The sequence below is a fragment of the Chinchilla lanigera genome, unplaced genomic scaffold (genome assembly GCF_000276665.1).
Source record: "Chinchilla lanigera isolate Chin_1 unplaced genomic scaffold, ChiLan1.0 scaffold00022, whole genome shotgun sequence".
NCBI classification, from domain to species: Eukaryota; Metazoa; Chordata; class Mammalia; order Rodentia; family Chinchillidae; genus Chinchilla; species Chinchilla lanigera.
This window is the reverse complement of record NW_004955423.1, coordinates 336,184-363,359: the sequence shown is the minus strand read 5'-3', so window position 1 is coordinate 363,359 and position 27,176 is coordinate 336,184. Positions and strand designations below refer to the sequence as shown.

At 38.0% G+C, this 27,176-nt stretch overlaps 1 protein-coding gene across 1 annotated transcript in view; it reads left to right on the top strand.

Moving 5' to 3' along the window:
• Positions 1 to 3,648: 3,648 nt before the first annotated feature.
• Positions 3,649 to 27,176, top strand: part of Abcd3 (ATP-binding cassette, sub-family D (ALD), member 3) — a 79,215-nt gene continuing 55,687 nt past the window's right edge. Inside the window, exon 1 of the mRNA XM_005384998.2 lies at positions 3,649 to 3,859. Within this exon, the coding sequence (XP_005385055.1) occupies positions 3,750 to 3,859 (110 nt within the window). The 5' untranslated portion in view covers positions 3,649 to 3,749. The remainder of the gene's footprint in view (positions 3,860 to 27,176) is intronic.

Sequence of the window (27,176 nt, the reverse complement as noted above, 5' to 3'; positions counted from 1 at the left end):
GTTTATTCTGGTGATAAGGAAATGATAAGGAAGTTTTCATTTGCATCATTATGTCGAGTCAATTTAAAAGTTTTCCCCCCTACTACCAATCTCACCTTTTGTATCCTATTTGAATTCATAAAGTCCTTTTCTTTCTAATTTGCTCTAGTGCTGCCCTGACTCAGTTTCTCACTATGTTTATCAAGATTATTTCAAAAGTGTCCAAATTGGTCTCTCTGCTTGAAGTTTCCTCCTTCAGTTCACCCTCCATCTTTTCACTAACATGATCTTCTTTAAGCAAAAGCTGAGGTCGTAAACTTTTCCCCAACTCTAACATACGGCATGTGCTCCCTCTTATAGGCAGGATAAAATCCCATCTGCTTCTACTTAACCTGGTGTTTTACACCCTCCATGGTTGATCTCAATTAGACATTTCAACCTCTTTTCTCATTTTATACTCTTCCCTGAACCTCTATCAACACCAACTTAGACTTCTTCCTTAATCTGTTGTGTACATTTTTGTCTTTGTATCTTTGCACCCACTATATCTTCTCCAAAATTCCTTTTCTGTCATCTGTTTTTCAAGGCTTGCACCAAACTGCATCAGCTACATAATAAATTACCCCCAAATTCAGTGGCTTAACACAGTAAATAGCATTTATCTCCCCAATCTCTGGGAAGTCAGGAATTTGGGAGCAGGCTGGCTGAGCTGTCTGGCTTGGGATCACTCATGAGACTCTGATATCTGAAAGTGTGACTAGGGCTGGAGACCTGCTTCTCACGTTTTCAGCAAGCTGGCACTGTGTCTTGGTGGGAGGCCTCAACCTCTCTCCAGGGCTGAGTATTCTCTGTGGCACGCGGCTCCCCCAAGAGTAAGTGGTCCAAGAAACCAAGGAGGAAGTCACAGTACTTTTAATGATAGTGCCTCAGAAGTCATATACCATCACTTTCACCTTACTCTTTGTTTTTCTTTTGTTTTTGTTTTTTCCGGTACCGGGAATTGAACTCACGACCTTGAGCTTTCCAGGCAGGCACTGTGCCGCTGAGCTAAATCCCCAGCCCCTCACCTTACTCTTTGGACCAGTTCTGATGTGAGGAGAGTAGACAAGGGCATGAACATAAGGGGGCAAGGGTCACAGGGGAACAACTGTGCAGGCTGACTAATATGGTGCTGAGAAACCTCACTGTGTAAAACCCTAGACTGTCAGAAACTTTGTTTTGAGACTTTATCAGTGAGAACAGAAAATCCCTTTCTTACTTGGAGGATTTTAACTATCTGAGTCACTTTGACTTAGAGAAGCATTCTCAATTTGTAGTGCCGAGGTTCAGATAAGGGGTTCACAGACACAATATTCTACATTAATTATAAACTTATGTTTCCAAGGAAATAGAACCTTGAGTTTGCTCTCAACTCAGGTTTAGTACTACATACAGATCTGATTTGCTTTGAGTCTATCAAGCACTGCTTCATTTAGATTTTACCTGTAATCCTCTTTCCTTAAATATAGTAATGTACCATTTCTTCTTGCTTCTTTTTTTTGAAACATGCTTACAATTCCTCTGCTGTGTGGTATACTTTACTGCAGCAAGTTAATAACTAACTTTGCTAGGTTATAGGTTTGGTTCCAGTGGTCTCTATCAGATGGGCTTTATCAACAGCTAAAATTATTGCAGTTTATATAAATTAGTTAATTTTTAAAAATTACCCATGCTTCTTGAATAAGGATACTTTTTAGAACATCTTGTCAGAGATTTCTACCTTTGTTCCAATATACATTTTATATCATCACCTACGATACATACCTAGAGGGCTGAAGATATAGTTCACTGGCAAACATGAGGTTCTGAGTTTGATTCCTGGTACCAACAAACAAAGATACATATCTATAAAACACTTGAATAAAAATTTCTCAGAACAATCATTGAGATGTATTTACCTAATGGGTTATGTTTTTGATTAACCTTGCAAATACTTCCTTTGTAATTGTAAACTCCAACATGATTCATTACATTCTCCCCAGGTTTCCAACCCCTTCCACATGACTCTGAGTTCGAAATTTTCTGTTTCCTAGTGGCTTCTGTGGTCCTTCAGGATTCACCTACAAAACCACCTTTGTCAACCCTTAATTGAAAACTCTGGACAGGGGCTGGGGATTTAGCTCAGGGGCATAGCGCCAGCCTGGCAAGTGCAAGGTTGTGAGCTCGCTTCCCGGTACCAGAACCCCCCCCCCCTCGCCCCCAAAAAAGAAAACTCTGGACAAAACTATGCATTTTTCTTTTTGTTTCTATTGTCATAGTGCCTTCTTCATAGCTCTAATACAGCACTTACCAGTCATAATTGCTTTTTCACATTCTTCTTCTCTACCAGCCTCTGGAGAATAGGGATTATTGGTTCATCTTTGTATTTTGGCACGTTACATGTGCCAATGAAAATATCCACACGACAAATGGAGAATTTAGTAGAAGCTCCACTTTTACATAATTTAAGAAGTGTCTGTCAAGTATCCCTACATACAAAATCATTGCTGTATCTGGTTTTGTGATTCTTGTAACCTGTATTGGGCAATCACCAATTTATACTGAGAAAACATCTAAGGCACCACAATCTTGCTGGCTACGTTAACAGGTAGGCATCTTTAAAATGTGTAATGTGTCATCGTGGACTTTCTTTCTGACTCTTGCTTTTCTCCCCTGTCTTCAACTAAAACAGCAATTCATTAAGTTACTGTGTATGTAAGGATAACAAATTCTGCATCACAGGGGTCGGACAGGAGAAGAATGCTGTAATCTGTAAAGCTTTTCTGCTTCTGGGAGTAAGGCCAACAATAGTACAACGCACGATTGTTATTTCTCAATGCCCCTTTGCAAAGCAGTGTATCTCAAACTTTTTGTTCAACCAGACCTACATAAAAAAATACATTTTATGTTGCCACCCAAGATACATACCTAAAGAACACTGGAAGACAAATTTCTCAAAACAACTGCATTACTAAGTGATGCACTCTAAGATTTTTCTATTGTGTGCTCATTAAAAAAAATAAAGTCGTTGTCCCCATCTACCAAACTAATGGCCAGTTCCTTAGAGATTATCACCCTTGGTTTTCAAAACCCTGGTGCATAAAAAGGCAGTAGACTTATGGTCATTCTTCCCACATCTCTCCCTTCTTTGGGGTTTCCGATTGTTTTGTTCCTGTCCAAACCATTACAGTCCCTCCCATTTTGAGCAAATGCTTGTGATGGCACCTCTCCCCTTCCTCTCGGCTCCTTTAAGAGGGTGGTAAAGACCTGCTACCGGTAGGTAGACGGCTGGAGGAGAGGCAGGGCCCGCTGATTCCAGCCCGGCCGGGCCAGCTCTTCCAGTTCTTGTGCGAGCCAGGGAGCATGCTCGGGTGTGCGCGCGCGGAAGGGGGCGAGTAGGGTTGAGGCGAGGCAGCAGTCCCACCTCTCCGGGTGGGGGGCCCTCTCTGCGCCGAGCTTCCGGCGCCCCGGCAGGGGTCCGCGCGTGCGCAGGGCGTGCCCCAGGACTGCCCCAGCCTCGCGGTGCTCGCGCGCGCTCTCGCCGAAGTCTGCGGTGGACTCTGGCGCGCGCGGTGGCGCTGGGGGCGCGCCCCAGGGGGCGGTTCTGCGCGGCCGGCCCCGCCCTCCCTCCGAGCGGTGCTCTCCTCCCAGTCTCCCCCGCGCTTCCTGCAGTTAGGGAGTCGCTGCCGCCGCCGCCACAGCTGCCGCCGCTGCCGTGTCCTTTCCGCCGGCTCGCTCTCACTGGAAGTGCCATGGCGGCCTTCAGCAAGTACCTGACGGCGCGGAACACCTCGGTGGCGGGGGCCGCGCTCCTGCTGCTCTGCCTGCTGCACAGGCGGCGCCGCGCTCTCGGCCTGCACGGGTAAGGCTCGTGGCCCGCCGCCTGTCCGGCCATAGCGGGCGCTCTCTCCCCGCGGCGCCCGGCCCGCGAGTCCTGGCGCCCGGCGGGGCCAATGTCAAGGCGTCCGGGTGTCCCCGCGGCGCCGGTGCCCCGGGCGTCCCGCGTCCCGCCCTGCCCGTGGGGCCACCATTCCATTCCGTTCGGGTGCGCAAATTACCGCGTCTGTTGTGCCCGCGAGCAAAGCTGGGATCTAGCTCCGAGGCAGTTGTTCGTTGTCTTGGGTGCGGGGAGCAGAGGCAGGGTCCTCCCACCCCTCTCCTAACCACCCCCTTTCTCCTGCAACTTTCTGCCTGTGTTCTGGTTTGCTCTCTCAGCTTCACACAGACCGTAGGATTTGTTGTGTGGATGTGGGCGTGTGATTTGTGATTTCAGCATGGGGATTGGACTCGCCAGGTTGGACGCTGTTGTCTAAGTCCCTTGAATGAAATTGGCTGTACTCCCGAGTAATCGCCGAAGTCGCCAGGGTGGTTCCTGTGAGCTTTCCGGGGTCTATTTGACAGGTTTTTCTTCTAAAGTGGTGCCTCTTTGGAATTGGCCAGTGAACGACAACCTGACGTTTAATCTGGAAAAGCTGGATTGGTTTCGTGGTATTCGGAGGACAAAGTTCCCTCCCTTGTCTCTAGGTGAAAGGTGAAAGTGTATTTTAGGTGAGGCTTCCACCGCGAGAGCAGGTTAACGTTTACAGTTAACTTTTGGGAGCTTGCAAGATTGGAGGAAGGAAGAGAGAATTGAGTTACGGTTGTGGGTTTACAGACACCCCTGCCCCCAAGCTTGTCTTCAGCAAGTCAATGAGAAAAGTTTCTTCTCTAGCCGCCTTATCATTGGATATTTCATATTAAATCTTAGAGTGCTGCTTTCAAGCATTTTATTTCATTCATCCCGGTGGGTAGATGCTGTTCTTTGCCGTTTTTGATTTCTCTAAACTATCTAATTACTAACAGAATTTGGACTGAAAAACTGATAGGTAGCTGCTAGTCTCCCTTCCACAAAGTACTTTTAGTCCTTCTCTTGTCTAATTCATCTTCCTAATGTTTGAAATGATGGCCTTTTCCTTCCTAAATCAGCTTGTCACAGATGAAAATGATGTGAATCACAGTCTGGACATTACGGCATGTATTCACTTATATTCAGTGTGTTTTCTAAAAGATTTCTGGAAAATATAAAGCAAGTATTTCTAGTTACAAATGAAAGTTACTATCTGGGAATATGCTGTTAAAAATGTGAAATGCTTTAACTTGAATTACATTTTGCAGGGAAGTATTTCAGTACGTAGAACATTTTAACATGGGGGAGGGGACCCAGGGACAGCTAACACCTTCGGCTTATTTTGATTTTTTTAAAGAGTACCTTTCTTTACTGGAGTATTACATACATATAGAAAAGTATACGTATCATAAATGTAGATAGAGCTTGAAGAGTTTCCACAAATAGAGCATACTAATATAATTAGCGTCTCTGTAAAAAAATAACATTATCAGCACCCCAGAAACTCTTCAAGCCCCCAGGTTGTCCCAGTCTAGGGCAACTATGCACTGATTTATGTGACCATAGATTTCTTGAATAAGAAGAATTTTAAACATAATCTAACGGGGAATAGCAGTAATATCAGTAAAATAGGATCATAGTACTTGTCTTATTAAATAATTGTAGCTACTCATACCTTGTGAAATTCCTTAAAAATATCTCTTTGAGCATCTTTGTGAACTTTTGAGGGGATTGAATTATACAACAGATAATTGCTGAACAAAAGATTGTTGGTAATCTTTTGGATTGGAATGAATTGGAAAAGCTTCGTTTTATACATAAAATTTTTTTTGTAGAAGAATAAAGATTAAATGTGAGTTGTAAGTTACTAAGACAAAATGATGGAACTATTTTGAATGGTATAACAAATGGTATTGAGTCTATCGTTATAGATTGTATACTTCCAAAATCTTTTTTGTTTTCTTCCGGTACCAGGAATTGAACTCATGACTTTGCCAGGCAGGCACTGTGCAGCTGAGCTAAATCCCCAGCCCCATATTTCCAGAATCTTATGCCTGTCTTTTAGTTACTCTTTTTGCTATCAATTTGAAGATAAGAAAATTCTGGTTGTTTGTTTTTGTTTTTTTGAGTGAGGGTTTTTTTTTTTTTTTTTTTTTTGGTACCAGGAATCGAACTCACAACCTCGCGCTTGCCAGGCAGGCGCTGTGCAGCTGAGCTAAATCCCCAGCCCCAAGATAAGAAAATTCTAACCTTGTGTTTCACTGGCTTTTTGCATATCTTTGTTAGTAGGACAATTAATATTAATGTGTGGTGCTTAATTAAGGAACGTGGTTACTAGATCTTTTTTGTCTATGTTGTCATCAGTAGGTTTGGCTTGGACTGTATATTAAAATATTTAAATGTTAAAATTACTGTTGGAATTGGATGGGTGATAGAACTAGTAAAAACACTTGAATAGTTATAGTGTAACATTATTCCAAACTTTAGGAGACTGAATAACTTAATATTCTGGATTATTTTAAATTTTTGTTAACGTAATTATTTCAACCATTAATTTTTATTTTATTTTTTTGGTACCAGGAATCAAACTCAGGACCTTGCACCTGCCAGGCAGGTGCTGTGCCACTGAGCTATATCCCCTGCCCTATTTTGACCATTTAAACCTCATTCACATATACACATAATCTCTTATTACAGAAAATTTCACACATATACAAAGTAAATGGAATAATCCCTGTTCATGTTACCTAAGTAAAATGTTTGTTTCATCTATATCTACTTATGTTTACCCTTTTTATAGGTTTTTAGATAAAATTTATATACAGCTAAATATATAAATCATATATATATTTAGACAAATGGATACATTTGTATAATGTATTGCTGTCTCAAATTATAACATTTTTATGTCCCCAGAAAATTCCTTCATACTCATTCTTAAGGATTTTGCATCACTTTTGTGCTTTTTTTAACTTTAGTTTTGCCTAGTCATACATTTTACTTTATTATTTATAGGGAAAAGTAGAATCTTTGCATTCATGGATAAGAACCATTATTCAATTCAAAGGAAGTATCTGTTTCACAATGTTGTAGTGGTGTGCTGGGTTCTGTTGGATACATATATGTATCACATACATTTTAATAATATAAAACGTCACTTCTCAGCTTTTTTCAGGGAGAAGAAACTTAAACACAAAGAATTAAAATAAGATGATGACAGAAGGGTCAGGTGAATGTCTTCATGTAAGGTCAGGCTTTATGTAAGATATGAGCTAAATGTAAAAAGGGAATGGGAATGGGTAACCAAGTTCATTGAATGTTATAGCAGCCCTTAACAGAATTTTGTTGCATTTATAAGGAGCAGAAACTTTTTTGTGCCCTTTTAATCCGTCTTCCGTTGTGACCAGAAATCCCCTCCCCCCTGCCCCCGCCACGGTACTGGGAATCGAACTCACGACCTTGCACTTGCCAGGCAGGCACTGTGCCGCTGAGCTAAATCCCCAGCCCCTATGACCAGAAATTTTTAAGAAACACAGATATCATATTCCCTCATTAAAATGTTTCATACATTGTAAAGTTTATAAAAATGTGTTCATGATTTGGTGCTTGCCTACTTTTGTACTCATCCAACCATGTAGAATTAACTTGTAGTCTCTGAGATAACAAGCTCTGTCCAGCCTTTACAGTTTGGTTGGTATCATAAGTGTCCTCACCACTACCCCACTCTCTGACGGTTTTGAGATTCAATTCAGCAACACTTTCTTTTAGATATTTTCTGGCTTTTCCCTAACTCCAAACTGATTTAGCTGTGTACTCCTTTAAACTACTCTAGCAGTTACCACTCTCTGTTGCACTTGTTTCAGTTCTTGGCTTCTGCCTACATCAGACTTCGAGTTTCTTGAGGACATAGGCTGTACAGAGTGGATAATTGGGTGTGGGGTAGTTACAGAATTTTTAGGTTAAAAATTTTTTAACCTAAAATTTTTTAGGTTGAAAGGCATTGGAGATGTGGGGTTATATAGACATGACCTGGGTAGTGGGAAATTAGTGGGCCACTTTTAGAAGGCAGAGAAAGGGATCAATCTGCACTGTTACAGTATTTTATTATCTTAAATACATAAAACAGGACAAAGTAGTTTCCTTCCTTTTGCATCGGTACTTGTGAAATAAAGTTCAGATTTCTCATCGTGGATTTCAGAGCCTTCTTGAATCTGGTGTCGTCTTTCCTGGCTGATGTTACGTGTTATTACCTGCCAATGGGCACTGTTTCTTCCAAATAGGCCAGTTTCTGCACTGTTGTTTGAATAGGCTACCCTCATTCCTGACTATGGAGCTGTAGCCATGCTATTAACCATACGTATAATTTCTCTCTTTGTATTCTCTTGTTATTCAGCTCTTAGCATTGCTGAAGGGCTAGTGCAGGGTGACCCCTACTATGACATATTCAGCTACTCTAGATGTTCTAAGTCATGATCAGCCCTGTTTTAACTTTCTGAAGAAAACATTACATACCTTTCTTTTATGTATATGTTGCTGAATGTGCTGAAGTATACCTTTATCTTTCATCTTTTTAAAGCCTCAATCTTTAAATGATGGGTCAGTTTTCTTCCTCATGTATTTCTGTGGAGTTTGAGAAAGCTCATGTTTCTCAGTCAAACCTTATTTCACATCTTCACTTTGCTTTCACTCTGGTTAAATCCCACTTATATCTTGTCTTTTGAGCCAGGCTCTTTGATACTTTTCTTGATTTCTCTAAAGCATGAGTCATATGCTTGCAGCTATTTGTAATAGAGTTCTGTTGAAGATGTGGGAGTAGTGACAGGGTTTATATGTTAGCATAGTCAATGTCTTTAAAATTCTTTTCCTTAAGAACTTCCTTGGACATTCCCACTGTTGGAAATTTCTTGGCTATTTTTATTCCTGAATCTCAGCCATGTGGGCTATAACCAGGTCTTTTCTTTATCATTTGGATCTCCTCAATAGTTTTTACTCTTTGCACTCTTTTCCCACTAACCTCCTCTACGTCTTTCCTGCAGTCTTCAAATTCATCTTCCTTTCCTTAGATCTGCTCATTTGAAATCAAGTTTTATAAGGGCCTAGCTTCACTTTTCTCAGCTTCACAGGTTCATTGAGAGTTTGCAAACAGCAAGCAAGGGCTTGCTCATGAGGGACTGGAGCAGAATGAGACCCTGCATTAGTAGATAATTGAATCTCTAAGATAAAAAAGAGATGTGTAAGAAACAATAAATGAAAAAAGCACTAGCAGATTTACTAGCAAAAGCAGCTGTGTACTAAACCTATCTAAGGCACATTAGGCCCAGATTAGTGTTCTGAGAACTGTATAGTTTTCTGTAGTCAGCTGGGGGCAACAGAGCACAGGTAGTTTAATTATTCTCAGTTTTTAGCATAGTGTTAGTCAATTTTTGTCACTGTGACAGAATACCTCAGAATAACAACATACAGGAGGAAACACTTATTTTGGTTCATGGTTTCAGAAATTTCAGCCCATGGTTAGTAGACTCCATTGCTTTTAGGTCTGTTGCAAGGCAGAAACATGATGGGAGGTCATAGCCAGGGAAACTTACCTCCTGGTGGTTAGGAAGCAGAGATAGGAAACTAAAGAGCCAGAATCACTCAGGGATCAGATATAGTCCCCAAGATCCACTCTGATGAGGCCTCAGCTCTTTTTCCATCACCTCCCAATAATGCCATCAAATTATTATCCCATCAATAGATTAACCCGCTTGATAAAGTTAGAGTCCACATAATTCAGTCACTTTCCCAAAAGCCCATCAGAGGGTAACTAAGCCTTTACCTGTTGGGTTTTGAGGAACATTTCAAATCTAAATCATAACAGTATTAATATACTGCATCTTTAGGTAGGCATTCTGGTCCAGGACTTTTGCATTTAGTCTTCCCTTTACCTGGAATGCTCTTTCCCCAGATAGCACATTGGTTACTCCCTTCCCTCTTTCAGTCTTTATCAAATAAATGCCTTAATGAGTCCTACTGACTGTTAATTTAGAATAATATCCTTTATACACACGCTTTGCCCACCTTCCTAACTTTACTTTTCTCTTTAACACTTAACTATTATAAATGTACTACGTATTATACATATTTATCTTTATTTGTATGTCTGTCCTGCTAAGACATAAGCTCCACAAAAGCAGAAATATTTGTCAGTTTTGCTCATAGTTATAGCTGTAATGTCTAGTTCTGTAGCTGAAATATAGTAGGCACTCAGAAAATACTTGTTGAATGACTTCTGATATTTTCATTTCTTAGGGCTGTCACTGTTTTAAACAATAAATTTTTTTCTTGCTACAAATGTAGATGTTGTCTTTAGTATATATGAGCTATTTAGGAGTTTTGGTCCCATATGCTTCCTATTTGCTAAGATGAAGCAAATTTCAGAAACCTAGAAAACACCACTTTTCTTCAACGTAGTACCCAAAACGAGCAGTTAGGCAAGAAAAATAAATTAAAAGGATATGTACAGGAAAGGAACAAGACAAATTATCATTTGCAGATGACATGATCATATACATAGACAACCAAAATCCATCAAAAGACTGTTAGAATTAATAACCAAATTTGGTAATATAACAGGATACAAAAATCAACACAAAAATCAGTAGTGTTTTTGTACTCTAATAATGAATCCAATGGGGAAGAAATTAGAAAAAAAATACCATTCACAATAGTACCAAGAAAAATTAAATACAGTTGTCCCTTGCTATGTTGTGGTTCACTTATTGCAGCTTCACTGTATTGAGGATTTTTTTTTTTTTTTTTTTTTGGTTTTTCTCCAGTACCGGGAACCGAACTCACGACCTTGCGCTTGCCAGGCAGGCGCTTTGCCGCTGAGCTAAATCCCCAGCCCCTGTATTGAGGATTTTTAAAAATATATATCTAATTCTGTATTGTGGAATTTTTGCTATGTCATGGGATTTTGCGGTATATAGGTATTTATTTGTAATTTTAATTATTTTTGCCTAAAAAATTTAAAACAGTATAAAATATTAAAAAATTAATCCAAATATATTAAAAAGAATATTAAATTGAAATAAAATACAGTATATATTTTATCAGTAGATGAATATCATACTGTACACAGTGGAAATACAGTACGCTACTACCGCTTGTACAAGTTTGCCAACATGGGATTGTACACAGCACACTATTGGCTGATGGAATGGAAGGTGACCAACTACACCACAGTGTTCTGTATTGTGGGTGCTGATTGGCTCAGTGACCATAGCACCTGTTTGCTTTCTTGCACTGTGCCCATATGTTCAGCATCTTTCCTTGTGTTTAAGACCATATGAAGTGTTTATAAGAGTGTAGGAAAGGTTAATAAGAGAGTGGGAAAGGTTTATAGGAGTGTGGGGAGGGTTTATAAAGCCTTAAAGTATATATAAGTAATAAAAAATAATGCCGCTAGTTCACGGATTTTCACCTTTCGTAGGGTCTGTGGAACATAACTCGTGCGATAGGTATGGGATCACTGTATAGTGGTACCCTCGTTCACAAACTTAATTTGTCCCATGATTCTGCAGAAGATGGATGTGGCCATGTTTGTTGCCTGATATGGAGTTTGTGAGTGGAAGCAAAATTTTGCCTAATATTTCTGTTTGGGAGCTGATTGTTCATAAACAGAAGCATTTGTGAACTGAGGTATTGCTGTACTTAGGAATTAACCTAACAAAGAAAGTGAAAAATGTCCACAGTGAAAACCACAGTACTCTGAAAAAGGAAATCAGAGAGGACATGAGAAAATCGAAAGATATCCCCTGTTTCTGGATAGGCAGAACCGTAATAGTTAAAATGGCCATACTTTCAAAATTTATATACAGATTTAATGCACTCCAATCAAAATCCCAGCAGTATTCTTCACAGAACTGGAGAAAACAGTTTTAAAATTCATGGAAATCCAGAAGAGACCCAGAAGAAGAGCAATAGAAATCTTGGGTAAGAAGAGCAAAGTGGGAGGCATCACCATCTTGGACCTGAAGTTATATCACAGAGCTACAGTCATAAAGGGACAGAAGCAGACATGAGAATCAGTGGGACAGAATAGAGGAGTCAGAAACCACCTCCAGGACATTCAACCTCTTGATTAAAGATGCCAGAAAACACACTGAAGGAAAAATAACCTCTTTAACAAATGCTGCTGGGAAAACTGGCAATCCACATGTAGAAGGTTGAGTCTAGACCCATATCTCTTACCATGCTTTGAACTAAAATCCAAATGTATCAAAATGAAATGTTAAAAAAAACTTTAACCTGTTAGAAGATAAAATGGGTAAAACTCTTGAAGGCATAGGCATAGGTGAGGAATTTCTGAACAGAACCCTGGTTGCACAGGAAATAGAGAACCAACAAATGGGTTCATAGCAAATTAAAAAGCTTCTGCACTACCAAACCCCTATGGAGGGCTTAGTCTCCCATCCAGCAATATGGCACATAGATGCAAAAGAAAAACAAAGAGAGAAAGTTCTGCACTTAGCTCTGGGACTAACCAGTGTTCTCTGTGGAACAAAAGGCCTCATGTCCAAAAGTTCATTGCTTTTATTGGTATCAATCAAAGAGTTTGGGGGATGATGTCGAGGCAGAGTGCTAGGAAAAAGTGCAGACTTTGGCTGTAATGAGAAACTGCAATTTTGTACTAGACACAAAGGCCTCCAATTAGCAATGTAAGGAAGTTTGATGTATGCAAGGCTGGCACCTTTACTGCCAGGAAGGTGTAATTCTTTCTGAGTCCCATAGCCTTAGGGAGATGTTATCTTATGTCTTAGCCCTGAAATCTCACAGACTCCTGATTGAGCCTCCATTCTAGTCCCCAGCAAAAGTTCCAGCCACCAACATGGGTTATTCTCGCTTTTGCGTTGCTGTTTGGCTGTTGATCAGCCAGACTTGATCACATTCTTTTAGCCAGTTAAGAGACTATCTGTTCAATATAGTCAGCTCTGTATATCTCAGTGAATAGAGTTGAAGGAGAGGTTAGGAAAAGATAGATTGAGGCAAGGGGCTTAGATTGAGGCAAGGGGCTTCATTTCTTTGGTAAGTGCAGCTTGATGATCTCCTACATTGCACAACAAAAGAAACAACCAACAGAGTGAAAAGACAGCCAACAGAATGGGAAAAAATTTTTGCCAGCTATTCTTCAGACAGAGGACTAATATTTAGGATATATAAAGAACTCAAAAAAAAGACCTTCAGAATAGAAGACCAAATCATAAAATGGGCAACTGAAATGAATAGACACTTCTCAGAAGTACAAATGGCCAGTAAATGAAGAAATGCTCAACATTGCTGGCCTTTACAGAAATGTTAGTAATGGCCAATGACTTTGTAATGTAGAATGATCTTAGTAGGACAGACATCATTTTAAAAACAGAAATTACAGTAATTATAGTAATTCCATGATATGGAAAATCTTTCATAACTTATTACCACTTTTTTTTTGTTTTGTTTTTCTCCGGTACTGGGAACCGAACTCACGACCTTGCGCTTGCCAGGCAGGCGCTTTTGCCACTGAGCTAAATCCCTAGCCCCTATAATCATTTTTTTTTAAATGATGGTACTAGATTGATCCCCAGGACCTCCTACTACTAAGCCACATCCCCATGCTTTTTTTTTGAGACGAAGTCTCGTTAAGTTTCCCAGGTGAGACTTAAACTTTCAAGTCTCTGAGGACCACCATGGCTGGCTATAGCCGAATTTTGACAATTAACAGTAGAGTATAAATATTGTAGACAATTTAAAAAAAAAATCATAATAAACATAGTCTTTTTATTTCTTATTATATGCATTTGTACCTGTCTATAAGTACATGCTTTGCTATATTCATTTAAAGCATATATCTTCCTTATATTTCTTTTTCTTTTTTACTGAGACTCGAACTCAGGGCCTTGCACTTGCCAGGCAGGCACTTGTACTACTGAACTAGATCCCTGGGCCTTATCTTCCCTGTGTTTCTACATGATCTTTATAAGTATACTTTTAAAGAATTTATAAACAAGAAAATGTCTTAACTCAGTGCTCACTAAATAAAAATATCTCTCATAAGCCATTTTTGTTCCCTAAAAGAACGACAAAATATCCCATCGTAAGTCAGCCTTCCTAAAAATTTCCTCACCTGTGTCTGTGCAAATCTCTGTAAAGAAGCCCTTTTCAATTGACAGAATCATTTACTTTTAGAGTTGGAAAGTATTTTAGTTTTATGTGATATAGTTTTAGTGCTCTGTATTTTTTTCAGTTGCTGCTTCCAGAATATGGCACTCTATTTCTTCACCTCTTAAAGAGGTGCTCCTATACTGAATTTAGTATTCACTGACATAGAATAGAACAGAACTGTGCCTTATTTTGTAGTTCTAAGCTTGTATTAAAAATGACATAAGATTACATTCATTTTTATGATAAATATTCTTCACTGATATTTAGTTTACATACTGGTTTCCATTCTTTTCCCCTTCTCAGTTTGTTGTGTTGGATTGTTTTTTAAACCTGGGTGCAGGTCTTTACCTTTATTTAGGCATGGCACTTCTTCCCTCTAAGAGTTTTTTGGTCCTGTATATTATATCAGTATAGATATAATATATTCTAGATATTTTCCCAGTAAATTAAAAAAAATTAGACTGGGCTAAGTGTAGAAAAGTGCATTCATACCACTACGACCTTTCTGTTAATTGACACCAAAAGGCCTGGCATTCTGACAGTGTCCATAACCTGACCCTCTCAGTAAGAGCCTTCTTTCTGAGCTATTTCTGCTGGAACCAATGTGGAAAGATCTTTTCTGATAATGGAATTGTGAGGATGAAACCCTAAATCTGTGTGTGGTATTATTCTCTTACATGGAAAAGGAAGAGAATCCTTGATTTGGTCTAACATCAAATGCCACAGGGTAGCATAGTAAACAGACTTTGCAGTTTTCATAACCCTTTAGGGAAGAGAATAAGCTTAGTCTGACATGACTGTTTGGTGGTCTTGCTTCTAGAATGTAACACTTTCTTTTACATACCCATGCCATATTGTCCATCTAAATAAATAAATTGTATTTTTCCCCAGATCAACATCAAATTCTTCCATGACCTGGTAAATATTACCACCTTCTAATTTGTTACACTAGAATGTAAACTAGAGTTATAAGAAGGAAAGGGTCTTCCACATTTTTTTGAAATTACATGTGTTAAAATTGTATTCAAAATGCTGTTTCTCTGTCTTTAGTAAGATTTTTTATGGAACATTAGACTTGTTTAAAATGGCATTTCTAGTATTTCCACAAAAATTAGGCATTGGGCCTTTGGTTAAGAACAATCACAACATTCTTTTTATGAATAAAATCACTTTTGTTGTAGATATCTGTGTCAAGAATATAGCCTTCCATAAGCATCAAAACAAAATGCTTTTTTTGCTAACTCATGTTTGTGTGTTTAATGGGAACTATTGTACATATTAAAATGGTGAAAACCCTTATTGGGAACAATTGTGACTATACTAAAAGGTGTTCTTTAAAATTCTGCTTTTCTTATCCTTTTGCTAGATAAGCAGTTCTGAATAAATGCATTTAATAAAGTATAAAATTGAAAATAAAGCTCACCAAAGCATGATCAGCTATCTTGATAGCTGTAAGCAGATTACCAAACTTAAGCACTGTACAGGCACCATCATAATAAATACATAAATAGATGTACTTTAGGCTTAAATTATTTTGACTTAATATTTCATATTTGTTGGTTTTAAAAATAAATGCATTGTGGAATGGAGCAGCTTGTCTAGGTACACAGTTTAGTTAGCATGTTGTATTTATAAGTTGCATGTTATTTTTAAAATCTGTGTATAACTTAAATATATGAAGTCAGCAACATGAAACATCGTGTTTCTTAAGAAAACACAGTTACTTTATAGCTTAGTAAATAGCACCAGTTGTAGTTTATATCTGGATGTCCCTCAAGAGCCTCACCTGCTCATAGATGGGGCTTTTGGAAGGTATTTATATTATGGGGGTTCTATTGCTGGCTTGCTGTTAGGAGATAGGGCCTGATTAGAAGTAACTAACTAAGGGTATGGCCTAAAAAGGTATATCTCCCTCCACTCCCTTTTCTCTCTGCTTCCTGACTGTCAATGATACAAGCAGCTTTCCTTTGCCAGAAACTTTTCATCATGCCTTCTGGCCTTGAAGCTTGCTAGCTGTGGACTGACAGTGTGAACCAAAATAGATCTTTTCCTTTTTAAGTTGCTGGTATTGGTTATTTTGTCCTTGTGTTAAGGAAAGTGATGAAGACATATTTTGGTATCAGAGGAGAGAGGTTGTTGCTGTAAGTATACCTCTCTGTGTGGTTCAGAAGCCTTTGGAACTGGTTTGTGAGAGTAATTTGGAAAGTTTGGATGTCTCCTAGAGAACCGCTAGGTAGAATGTTACAAGCCAAGCTTGATGTGCAGTACTTTTTAGAATTCAGAAGACCTGAGTTCTGATGGAAATGAGGATTGTAAAGACCAGGTTCAGGAGGTTTCAGTTGGGAACAAGGACTCCATTGGTTGTTGGGTAGGAGGCCATGTGTGCTATGATCTGGCAGAAAATTAGTCTACATTTTGTTTATGTCTTGGGACTTTGTGGGAGAGTGAGATTAAGGGCAGCAGAATAATTAATCTGGTGGAGGAAATTTCACAGCAGCCCAGTGTGCAGACTGTGGCATGGGTGCTGCTTGCTGCTTTTAGCAAGATTTATCCTGAGAAATAAGAGCAAAAAGCTCATTTGGAAAGTACTCAGCTTGGCCAGAAAGGAAGCTCCTGTAAAATTGGTGGCTCAGAGAGCGAGGTTGCTAAAAGGATTAAAAAGAAGCCATGTACTTTATATCAGGGCAAAGGAAAGATGCCTGGAGAGCATCCCAGCAATCAACAAGACCCCACCATCTCAGGTTCAAAAGTGTAAAAGTGAAAGATTTTGCTTTGAGAAAAGAGTTCCAGGGCACCCTGCTTGAGAAGGGCTGCCTAGGGAATTGGATTTCAAAGGTGCTTCCCAGTGTTCAGCCACTCAGGCACTCAAAGATCTTTGCAGCTATGACCCAAGGAGGCCTGGCTGCTGCTCAAGCTGACAGCAAACCTTGGTGTCATCCATGTAGTGCTGGTTTTATACACAGGCAGAATGCAAGAGTTGTGGCATCAGTGAGGCTTCCATCCATATTTCAGAAGAAGGCCTAGGAGGCCAGACAGTGTGCAACTGAGAGGGCAGTATGTAAAGCTGTGAGAGTGATGCTAACGTACAGTGGAGACTCCAGGAAATTAGAGAAGACAGCTGCAGGCAGTGATTAAAACCACTTCAAGACTGAGAGAGGCTATGAAGGCTACAATCAGCAGTGATTAGTGGCAGGGTCACCCAAACCCTTTGGAGCTCACACCTCACCACCACCTGCCCTGGATGCTGGACATAGAGCTACAGGATTTAATGTTTGCCCTGCTGTGTTTTGGTCTTGAGTTTGGTCCCATTTCTTTCTATCCTCCTGTTTCTCCTTTTGGAATGGGATTGTTTACCCTGTGCCATTGTATGTTGACAGTGTTTAACAGTTTTTGTTTTTTAAACGGGCTCACAGCTAATTAAGTTTCAGAGGAGACTTTGGACATTGACTTTTTAGCAATGCTGAAACTGTTAAGACTTTGGCACCACTTAGAGATGGACTAAACATATTTTGCATAAAGAGATGGACATGAGTCTTTTGGGCTTGGGGGGTGGAATGTTACGGTTTGTATTTAGATATCCCCCCAAATCTTTCCTGCATGTAGACAGGGCTTGTGGAAGATGACTAGATTGTAGGGGTGTTATAGCTGACTTGCTGTTAGGAGGTGGTGCCTGGTTAGAGCTGGGCTTCTAGGGGTGTGATCTGGAAAGATACATCTCTTTCTCTGTCTCCTTTTTCCTTTCTCTGCTTCCTGGCTGCCATAATGTGAGCAGCTTTCCTCTGCCAGACCCTTGCATTTATATGCTATTTATTGAACTGTGTAGAAGCCCTCCCAGTTATAGCTGAAATTTAAGATATTTCCAGTAAGATAACTGATAGATATCTGTTAAGATACTCCCAGTGAGTTTGTTCAGTGATTTTGGAATTTCCACATGTATTTTGATATACCCTGTTAATTCTTTCTGCTTCTTATTGAAGATACTGCTACCATTCAAGTATTACAGTTTTTAGTAGTTTACCACCTCATATTTCGGGACTCAGCAATACTTTACCCATTTACCTTTCTCAGATAATGTTGTCCAGTGGCTTTTTGGTTTTGCTATCCTAGTTGCTCAGTCTGATTGGGTGGGGGGAGATTCAGAATCCTCTCATTAGTCTCAAATCATTGAGGAAAAGATAGACTTTTTAATGAATGCTAGTAAAATAATTGGATAGCCTTTGGAAATAGGATAAATTGGATCTACACTTCAGACTATACATAAGAACAAATCAATTTAACCGTACAAGTGCCAGAAAACAGAAAAATGCATTGATTCCTCTCAAACCTGGGTGTAGGGAAAGTCTAAATGTGACTAAAACATCTAGATATAATAAAAAATATTGATTATTTGACTACATAAAATTGAAAAACTTATGTGTGGTTAAAATTCTACTGTAATGTCAAGACAAGTAACGCCATATATGGTGACACATGCTTGTAATCTGAGCTACTCAGGAGAAAGGAAAGTTCAGCGCCAACCCAGGCAAATTACCAAGAAGACTCTGCCTCAAAAAGTAAAAAAAGGGGCTGAGGCTGCTCAGTGCATGAGCCCCTGGATTCAATCCTCAGCACTGAAAAAATTTTTTTAAAAGACATTAAGATAAATGGCAAGCTTGTAGAATATATCTGTAGTGTCACACATAAAGGGCTAGTATATATGAATCATCTTTAAACACGTGATTGACTTTACTCAAACAAAGAATAATTTAACATGACAGACTGTATTTGTTTATTTTTTTTTTTTACAGAATATGGTTTATTTGAAAAAAGATGGAAAAGAAATGATAGACAACTACCATGGGGTGGTACTGAGCATCAGAGCTGAGTGCTGGACAGACTTTATATGCAAGTTAAATTTATACTAAGATACTGTTTCACATACTACATTGGAATAAAATTAAAAATATAACATTATACTTTTTGGTGAGGCTGAGGAGAAACTGGGATTCTTATACTGCTGGTGGTAATACAGAGGAACAGTTTTTTTTGGAGGGGAGTAGCTAACAAAACTGCTTTGCGTATTTACCTGTTGACCCAGCAGTTCCACTGAAGATAAAGCTCTGATGATATGCTGAAAGTTATCGCCAGAGCATTGTTGGTAATTGCAAATTGTTGGAAACAGCCTAAATACCTCTTTACAAAATGTGTATGAATAAACTATGTTTCTTACACATATGGACTTCTTTGGAGCTGTAAAACAGAATAAAGATGCTTTTTGGGGACGGACAGGGAATAATTTCCAAGAAATACTGTTAAGTAAGCAAAGCAAATTGCAAAAGATTGATATATTACCTTTCAGTTAAGAAAGAAGGAAAATCAATTTATTTTATGTGAAATATTCAAATTAATTTTGTACCCAAAAAGGATAAATCAGAAAATTATGAAATTTGTTACTTAATGAACAGGGTGGAAAGGAAGTGTATGGCTGAACAGGGTAGGGGGATACTCTTGGGACCAATGGAGAAATTTGAATAAGGTCCATAGATTATTGTATTATATCAGTGTTGATTTCCTGATTTTGATACAATACTGCAATTGTGTAAGAGAAATCCTTATTTTAAAAAAATAAACACTGAAGTATTTAGAGGTTGATCTCATCTGGTTTAGAAGAAAATTGTGGTTGTATCAATAGAGAATAATAAAGCAAATGTAAACTGTTAATTGGGAAACCTAGACGAAAAGAATATGAAAATTCTTTGTTTTATTCTAGTAGCTTTTCACTAAGTTTGCACCCATTTCATAATTAAAGTCATATGTGTGTGTGTGTGTTTGAAATGAGGTCTCACCATGTACCTCAGGCTGGACTCAAACTCATTGGGCTTAGAAATTCTCTTGTCTTAGCCTCCTAAATATCTGGGAATACATGTGTGTGCCTCTTTGCCCCCTAGAAGTTTTTTTTTTTTTTTTTTTTTTTAAAGCTATGTCATTACTGTTAGCTATTTTCCCAGAATCATCTTTAACATTTCATGAGACTTTTTTGCCTTTAATCTAAAAGGACTCAATCAATTTTTATAAAGGAGCACTATTTTATAAACGTTGTGGAGGAACTCTGTCTTAATGCAGTGAATATTATAAACAAAGTACAAAATGTGCCTTAGGTATCAACTCTTGTATTGGTATTACAAGTCTATAATTTTTAGAATCAGCATTTTGAGATATTGGTGGGGATTTTGCTTCTGATCTGTTAACCAATTTCTGATGTTTATTTTGCATTATTTTTGGATCTATCTTGCCATAAAGTTTGTAAACTTTCAAAAATCCAGTTTTTAGCTTTATTTTATTGTCTTTTTAAAATTTTATTTTTTACTTCTATTTATTTTTCTTATTGCTGGGACAAAATACTCGATGCCCACAAATTAAAGGAGAAAAGGTTTATTTTATGTCACAGTTTGTAAAGGTTTTAGTCTTTTGTCAGCTGGCTCCAAGGCAGAGCCTTCCTGCCTTCTTTTTCCTCTTATATAATATTCATCTAGGCTATAAGCCTATTCTTTGGTGCCACCCACCCTCTGGGTGGGGCTTCCATTATCCACACTGGGAACTATGCTAAACCAGTTTGGTCATCACACACTCTTAATCCATATCCAGTTACCCTAGATCTACCTACCTCTGAAAAGCCCCCCCTGTGAGCACATGAGGCTTTGGAGGGACATCCAGATGCAAATCATAACAATTTATATTCTTTTATTTTCTCTAATTTTGTTTATTTAACATTCTGAGATAAGTTTTCAGCTTTCTTTTCTAATGTTATGTATTTCAGGTTATAATATCTCTGGGAAGTACTGCTTTAGTTAGATCCCTCAGGTTTTTTGATTTGTAAATTTTACTTTGTAAACATATTGTTTGATAGCTATCTATTTAAAAATATTTTCCAATTTTCTTTGAACCATGACTTCCACAAGCATTTATCTTTATGCCAGCTATTATTACTACATAATAAGCCACTGCAGAACTCAGTTGTTTAAAAGTTATTTTTTATCTTCTGTTCGTTGTGGCTTGGTAGTTCCTTTACTGGTTTTGCCTGAATTCACTTGTGAGGCAATTACTTTCTCATTATTATTATTATTTCATTTTTATATCTCCTAGTAAGTTTGAAAGTCATTCTTTTTCTTTTACTGATTACTCTATAAATTTAAACATGTATTACCTTTCAAGTCTAAACATTAGTCAGTAACACTCCATCCTCCTGAAGAGTAAAAGGATTTTAGAACACTGCCTTCATCTACTTTCTTCCTGATTTATGTAGATTTTTTGTAGTGTTATTTGTTTATTTTTTTGCAGGGGAGAGGTTTCTGGTACCGGGAATCAAGCCCATGACCTTGTGCTTGCCAGGCAGGTGCTGTGCCTCTGAGCTAAATCCCGAGCCCCTAGTGTTATTTTTTATTTAGCTATGTGAAATGTATTATATATAGTCAGTGTTATATATTAAATTTCAGTTTTGTATTTTTAGGTTTTTTTTTAGGTACTAGGAATTGAACTCAGAACCTCGTTCTTGCCAGGCAGATGCTGTGCCACTGAGCTCTATCCCCAGCCCAGTTTTGTATTTTTAAAAGAATGTAATTTTTTTTTAGGTCAGTGTTGCTTTTTATATTTTTTCTTAATAAATATTTTAAAAATTTTTTATGAATTTATTTCTTGAAGTACACCACATTATTTTATGGTATCTGTCTGGAATTCCAACATTTGAAATCTTTTTAGTTCTGTTTTTGTTTAATTTCTTTTGGATCATAGTTGCAGAATATAGTTCTCTTTGTACTTGATTATTTTTTATTGTGGTTTAGACATTTTATTTAAAATTACTTTTCAGAGTAATTTTGAGCTTACATACTTTTCTTTGAAAAGCAAAGTTTACCTCTTTAGGTCCCTGGGTGCAGTGTCAGTCAGGGAACAACATAAGCCAAGTTCCTTAAGAGCATACTTAAAAAATTTTTAGTACAGCATTTTAATAAACAAAAACAAGATTTAAAATTCAGATTCCATATTTTTGTTTCCCAAAGAAGTTGCATCAAGACTCCCTCCTCCTTTGTCTTCTGGTCATTTCTATGTGGTTATCTAACTGGAACATGGGAATTACTTATTATGAATCTAGGTTTTATTTCCCTGAATGCTTGCTTTATTGTTTTTTGTTGTTCTGTGCTGAGGGTTGCTCCAGCTGGGCAAGTACTCTACCACTGAACTGTATCTCTAGACTTACTATTATTTATTGGGGTTAAGGAGTCACTGTTCTATATTTACCCATATTTTGGGGGGTGGGTACCGGGAATCAAACTCAGGACCTCACGCTTGCCAGGCAAGTGCTGCGCTGCTGAGTTGTGTCCCCAGCCCCTACTTACTCCTATTTACCCAAGTTGCAAATTATTTGTGAGGCAGAGGAAAATGCTTTGGCTTGCAGGGTTTATAATACTGTTGCCAACCTTTATTTGGTTCTTTAAATTTATGTCTTTCCCTCCCTCTCATTTCCATCAGTTCTCAATTGTGGCCTATTCCCATGCTCTGTCATTTCTGGCAATTTTCCTGCTTCTTTCCTCCCATTCCCATAGCCACTTCCTTTGTTCAGATGTTCATCATGTCTAGTCTAGGCATAATCATGTGGGTGCCTAAAGTATTCTCACTGAAGACAGAGATTGTCTGAGGTAGTGTTATTACACTCACTTTTACAGATGAGAATCAGCTTTTCTACTCACATAGCCACTCATATTTTTTGGATCTTTGCCATGTGTCACGCTCTGTTATAAACACCATACATCTTTTAACTAATGGTGTTATTATTTATATCTTCTAGATGACAGAACTAAAGTACGGAGAGATTATGTCATTTTTCCAAAGCAACAGGTAATACATGGTAGAATTGGGATTCTAATCCAGGAAATCTCCTACCAGTACTATTATAACTAGAATTTGAAGACTTAACCAGACTCTAAAAAGAATACTACTTTTTTTGGGTATATCATTGCTAGAAAGAACTGTTTTCCTTTCCCCTAATATATTCTGCCCTATTATATATAATATGTATAATATATTCTACCCTAAAATATTTATTGTATTCTCTTAACATAGAATATAATAGTCTACTCTAAATTCTGTTCATTTCTTAGATTTCAGTTTAGATTTCACATCCTTTCAGGTATAAAGTTTTTACTTTTCCTTCATTTGGTTGATGTTAATTGCTCTTTTCTTTAAAGCACTTTGCTTAGATCTCAGTACTTTCCTTGTCTGATATTATAGTTGCCTATCAATCATTTTTCTCTAGCTAGATTGTAAAGTCCTGAAGGGCAAGTACTATTCCTGTTAATCTTTGAATTCCTTTGGATGTACCTGTTGGGCCTGTAGTATACTGTAGGGTCTTAATAAATTAAGTTTGGAGAATTTTTGCTATTATTCTTTTCACATTGTCTGTTTCCTTAATTAGTCTACATCATTGAGCTTATTTAAAATGGAAAAGTAAAGCACAAGAAATTACCTTTTAAAATATGCAAATGAAACAATAATAATGTGTAGTGTAAAGGCAGTATATAATACATTCTTTATCCACACTTTGTACTGTGCATCACATTGTTGACTTTTTTACCTTCTTTCCCCTTTTTCACCATGACAGTACTTCTAAGGTAGCCTATAATTCCAGTGGATCAAAACCATCAATGTTTGTTGTAATCTAGCTTTAGTGATATGACTTCAGCTGGTTTTGAGCATTTTTAAAAATGAATTCATACCCCTAAAAGATGAAAAGTTGCTACTACTGAGGACATTTAGAAGAATGAGATTTGATCTATGAAAGCATAAAGTAAAGTCAAAGTTTTGGGTTAGACCTCTTGCTTATATTAGTGGCTCCTGAAGTGACTAATTATTGACTTAAGTTTAGATGTATGTTTGCTTTAAGAGAATATATTGTTAGAAAATATGCATAAATATCACCAGATGTGGATATTGGTGTTAGGATTTAACTTTATACTCTTGGCTTTAGTTTGTTCAGTTCTAGATCTTTAATGATACAAACAAAATCAGGTTGTATCATTAAATACAATGTATTTTGTAATTTGGTATAGCTCAAGAATTTTTCTTCTTGAGAAAAAGAAGATTCTACCTAAGATTCTACCTTCTAGTAATTTGGGAATAGCTCAAGAATTTTTCTGACGTTATCTTGTTTGTAAGTGTTGTATTTTTAAGCACTTCAGCTGTCGGTGGTAAGTAATTTGTCTCCAAATAAGGGTGTTTTAGTATAGAATTTTGATTATGTTTAAAATTAGATAGAACAGTAAAATGATTTGGAAAGATTTTAGGTATTAGGAGGAATGCAGATATATGGCAATTACCATTTTTTCTCCTTTGAAGTGGATTCAAATGTAGCTGAACTGTTGAGCATTTGTTTGAAATAGTACCTTTTAAAAACTGTCGTATCCTGTGTTTCATGAAAAAAGCTGCTACCCTTGTACTCCTCATTGCTTGTCCTAAGAGGCCGCTCTCTTCTTCATTTCTTCCGGTTTACTGCCTCAGCTCCAGCCCATTGCCCACAGCTGCTCAGTATCTTGTCACTTAGATCGTTCTACTCTTTGATAAATTTCAAAAGTCTTGATTCAGTTAAAAGTCTCCCTTTAAAATTTTTCAAAGGAGAAATTTTTTAATATATAAGGGAAACAAAATGTAGAAGGCAAAACAAGATAAAAGTTTCAGATGTACCTACCTACCATGTGTCCAGGCATAGTCTTAAGTATTAGTGATAGGTGAACAAGACATGGTCCCTACTCTCAAGAAGCTGATTAAGGGCAGATATGGCATAGACTGTAGAAGGAACACAAAGGGTACCTGACAAGGCACACTGTTTGAGGGGAGAGAATGGGCAGAGAAGGTTTCTAAGACAGGGCCATCATATACAGTAATTTATTATTCTGATTAACACAGTTTTAAGACTGGAAAGGGTTTCAATTAGATATCAGGGCAAAGGATGTAAGGCAGGGGCATCTCAGGGAGCCTGATAAGAGATGACACTGTTTCAAGAAACCCTGTGCTGAGTTTTAAAGAGAAGTAAGAATTTGAAAGGTTGATTGAGGAAGAATCTTTTTAAGCAAGTGTAGCATGTAAAGACAGTGGGGGAGAGTGTAGTAGTATTAGGTAGAAGATGTGAAATTGACATTTTATAAGTGGGAAGTGGTCAAATACTTTCAACAAGTTTCACATAGTTTAACCTGATACATAAGGTAACTTGAGCATTTGTGCCTAGTGTCAGTAGATCAGTCTGGAAAAGAGGGCTGGCTCCGTATCAGAAAGTTGTTGAGTGCCATATTACGGAGTTCAGATTTTGTTCTGGAAATGATTATATATATATGTTTATTTTAAAATTTTAATTATAAAATACTTAATTTTTGAATAAACAGTACATTATCATGGTCTGAAATTTGAAAGAAAATAAAACTATTATATAAATAGGGATAGGCTGTCGTTTCTTTGTTCAGTTTTTGTTAGGTTTTGGTATTGGTGGTTTCCTTGAAGCAGAAATAATTTGGAAGCTTTCTTTTGTCTATGCTCTTGAACAGTAAAAGCATTGGATTATCAGTTCTCTGGGGTTTTTGTGGTATTTTAATTACTTTCTTGCTAAAATACTGGATACCCCCAAGTTAAAGGAAGAGAGGTTTATTTTGGCTCATAGTCTATAGAGGTTTCAGTCCATAGTTAGCTGGCAAGGCAACATGGCAGGGTGGTGTAACAGGATGGGCATGGCAGAAGAGAAACAGTTCATGGTAGGGCAGGGAGGAAGCAGAGAGCTCAAGGAAAGTGGAGGATTATATACCCTTCTAGGCCATACCCATAGTAACCCACCTTTACCCACCAGGCTTCACCTCCCAACATCACAACATGCTGCAGTGAATGTGAGAGTGTGGATATCTCTTTGAGATATTGATTTCATTACCTTTGGATATATATGCAGAAGTGGAATTGGTGTATCATGTGTTAGTTCTATTTTTAATTTGAATTGTTTGTATTGTTTTCTATGCTGGCAGTATTAACTTACATTCCCACCAGCAGTGTGCAAAGGGTTCCTATTTCTTTGTATCCTTACCATCACTTGTTACCTTTTGTCTTTTGACAATACCCTCCCTAACAGGTGAGGTGATAACTCCTTGGAGTTTTGATTTGCATTTACCTGATGATTAGAGATACTGAATATTTTTTTCTTATACCTGTTCGCTTTTGAGAAATGACTGTCAAGTTCTTGTCTTATGTTTTAATTAAGTTTTTTTCTTTGCTATTGTGTTGAATTCTTTATATATTTTGAGTATTAACCTCTATTGGATGAATGGTTGCAAATATTTTCCCTCATTCTATTGGTTTTATTTTTTCATTCTGCTGATTGTTATCTTTGCTAAAAGGCACTTTCTGAGACAGTTTTAGAATTTACAACAGTTTTGAAACAGATAAGCAATCTTGTAGTACAGTTGAAATGACAAATAATAATAAACCTGTAAGCACTTTTGAAAATGAGGTCATCTGTTGGATTAGAGTGAAGTTTGGCTTTCTAACTTTGTTTGGTGACCTTGCACCTTATTTGAAAATGCTCATTCTAGTTGGGCATGTCAGTGCATGCTTGTAATCCCAGCACTTGGGAGGCAGAAGCAGGAAGATTATGATGACTTTGAGGTCAGCCTGCATTAGTGAGTTTAAGGTCAATCTTAGTTACATAGTGAGACCCTGTCTCAAAAACAACAACAAAAAAACCCCAAAACCAAACACACACACACACACACACACACACACACGAAAATGCTTGTTCTACAGATAGATGGAGCTCAGCAAGGTGTTCAGCATAGAGGGTTGAGTAGTATATGACCTTGATAATAGACATGAAGATGTGCCGCTCACATTCCTCTTAAAGGACTTACCCGCTTCTCTGTGAGAATGTAGAATCCAGGCAGCCCCCTGTCTCCGTGCCTTACTATCTGCCTTGGCTACTGAGGATACCCTCACATACCCAAGACCTCCCTGGGGCAGTATAGATTTGTAGACTGAGCAAAGTGGAGAGGTGGGACATTTCAGACTATCACAGAACTTTATGATGGACAGTACTCCTTTTAGAGCTTGCATT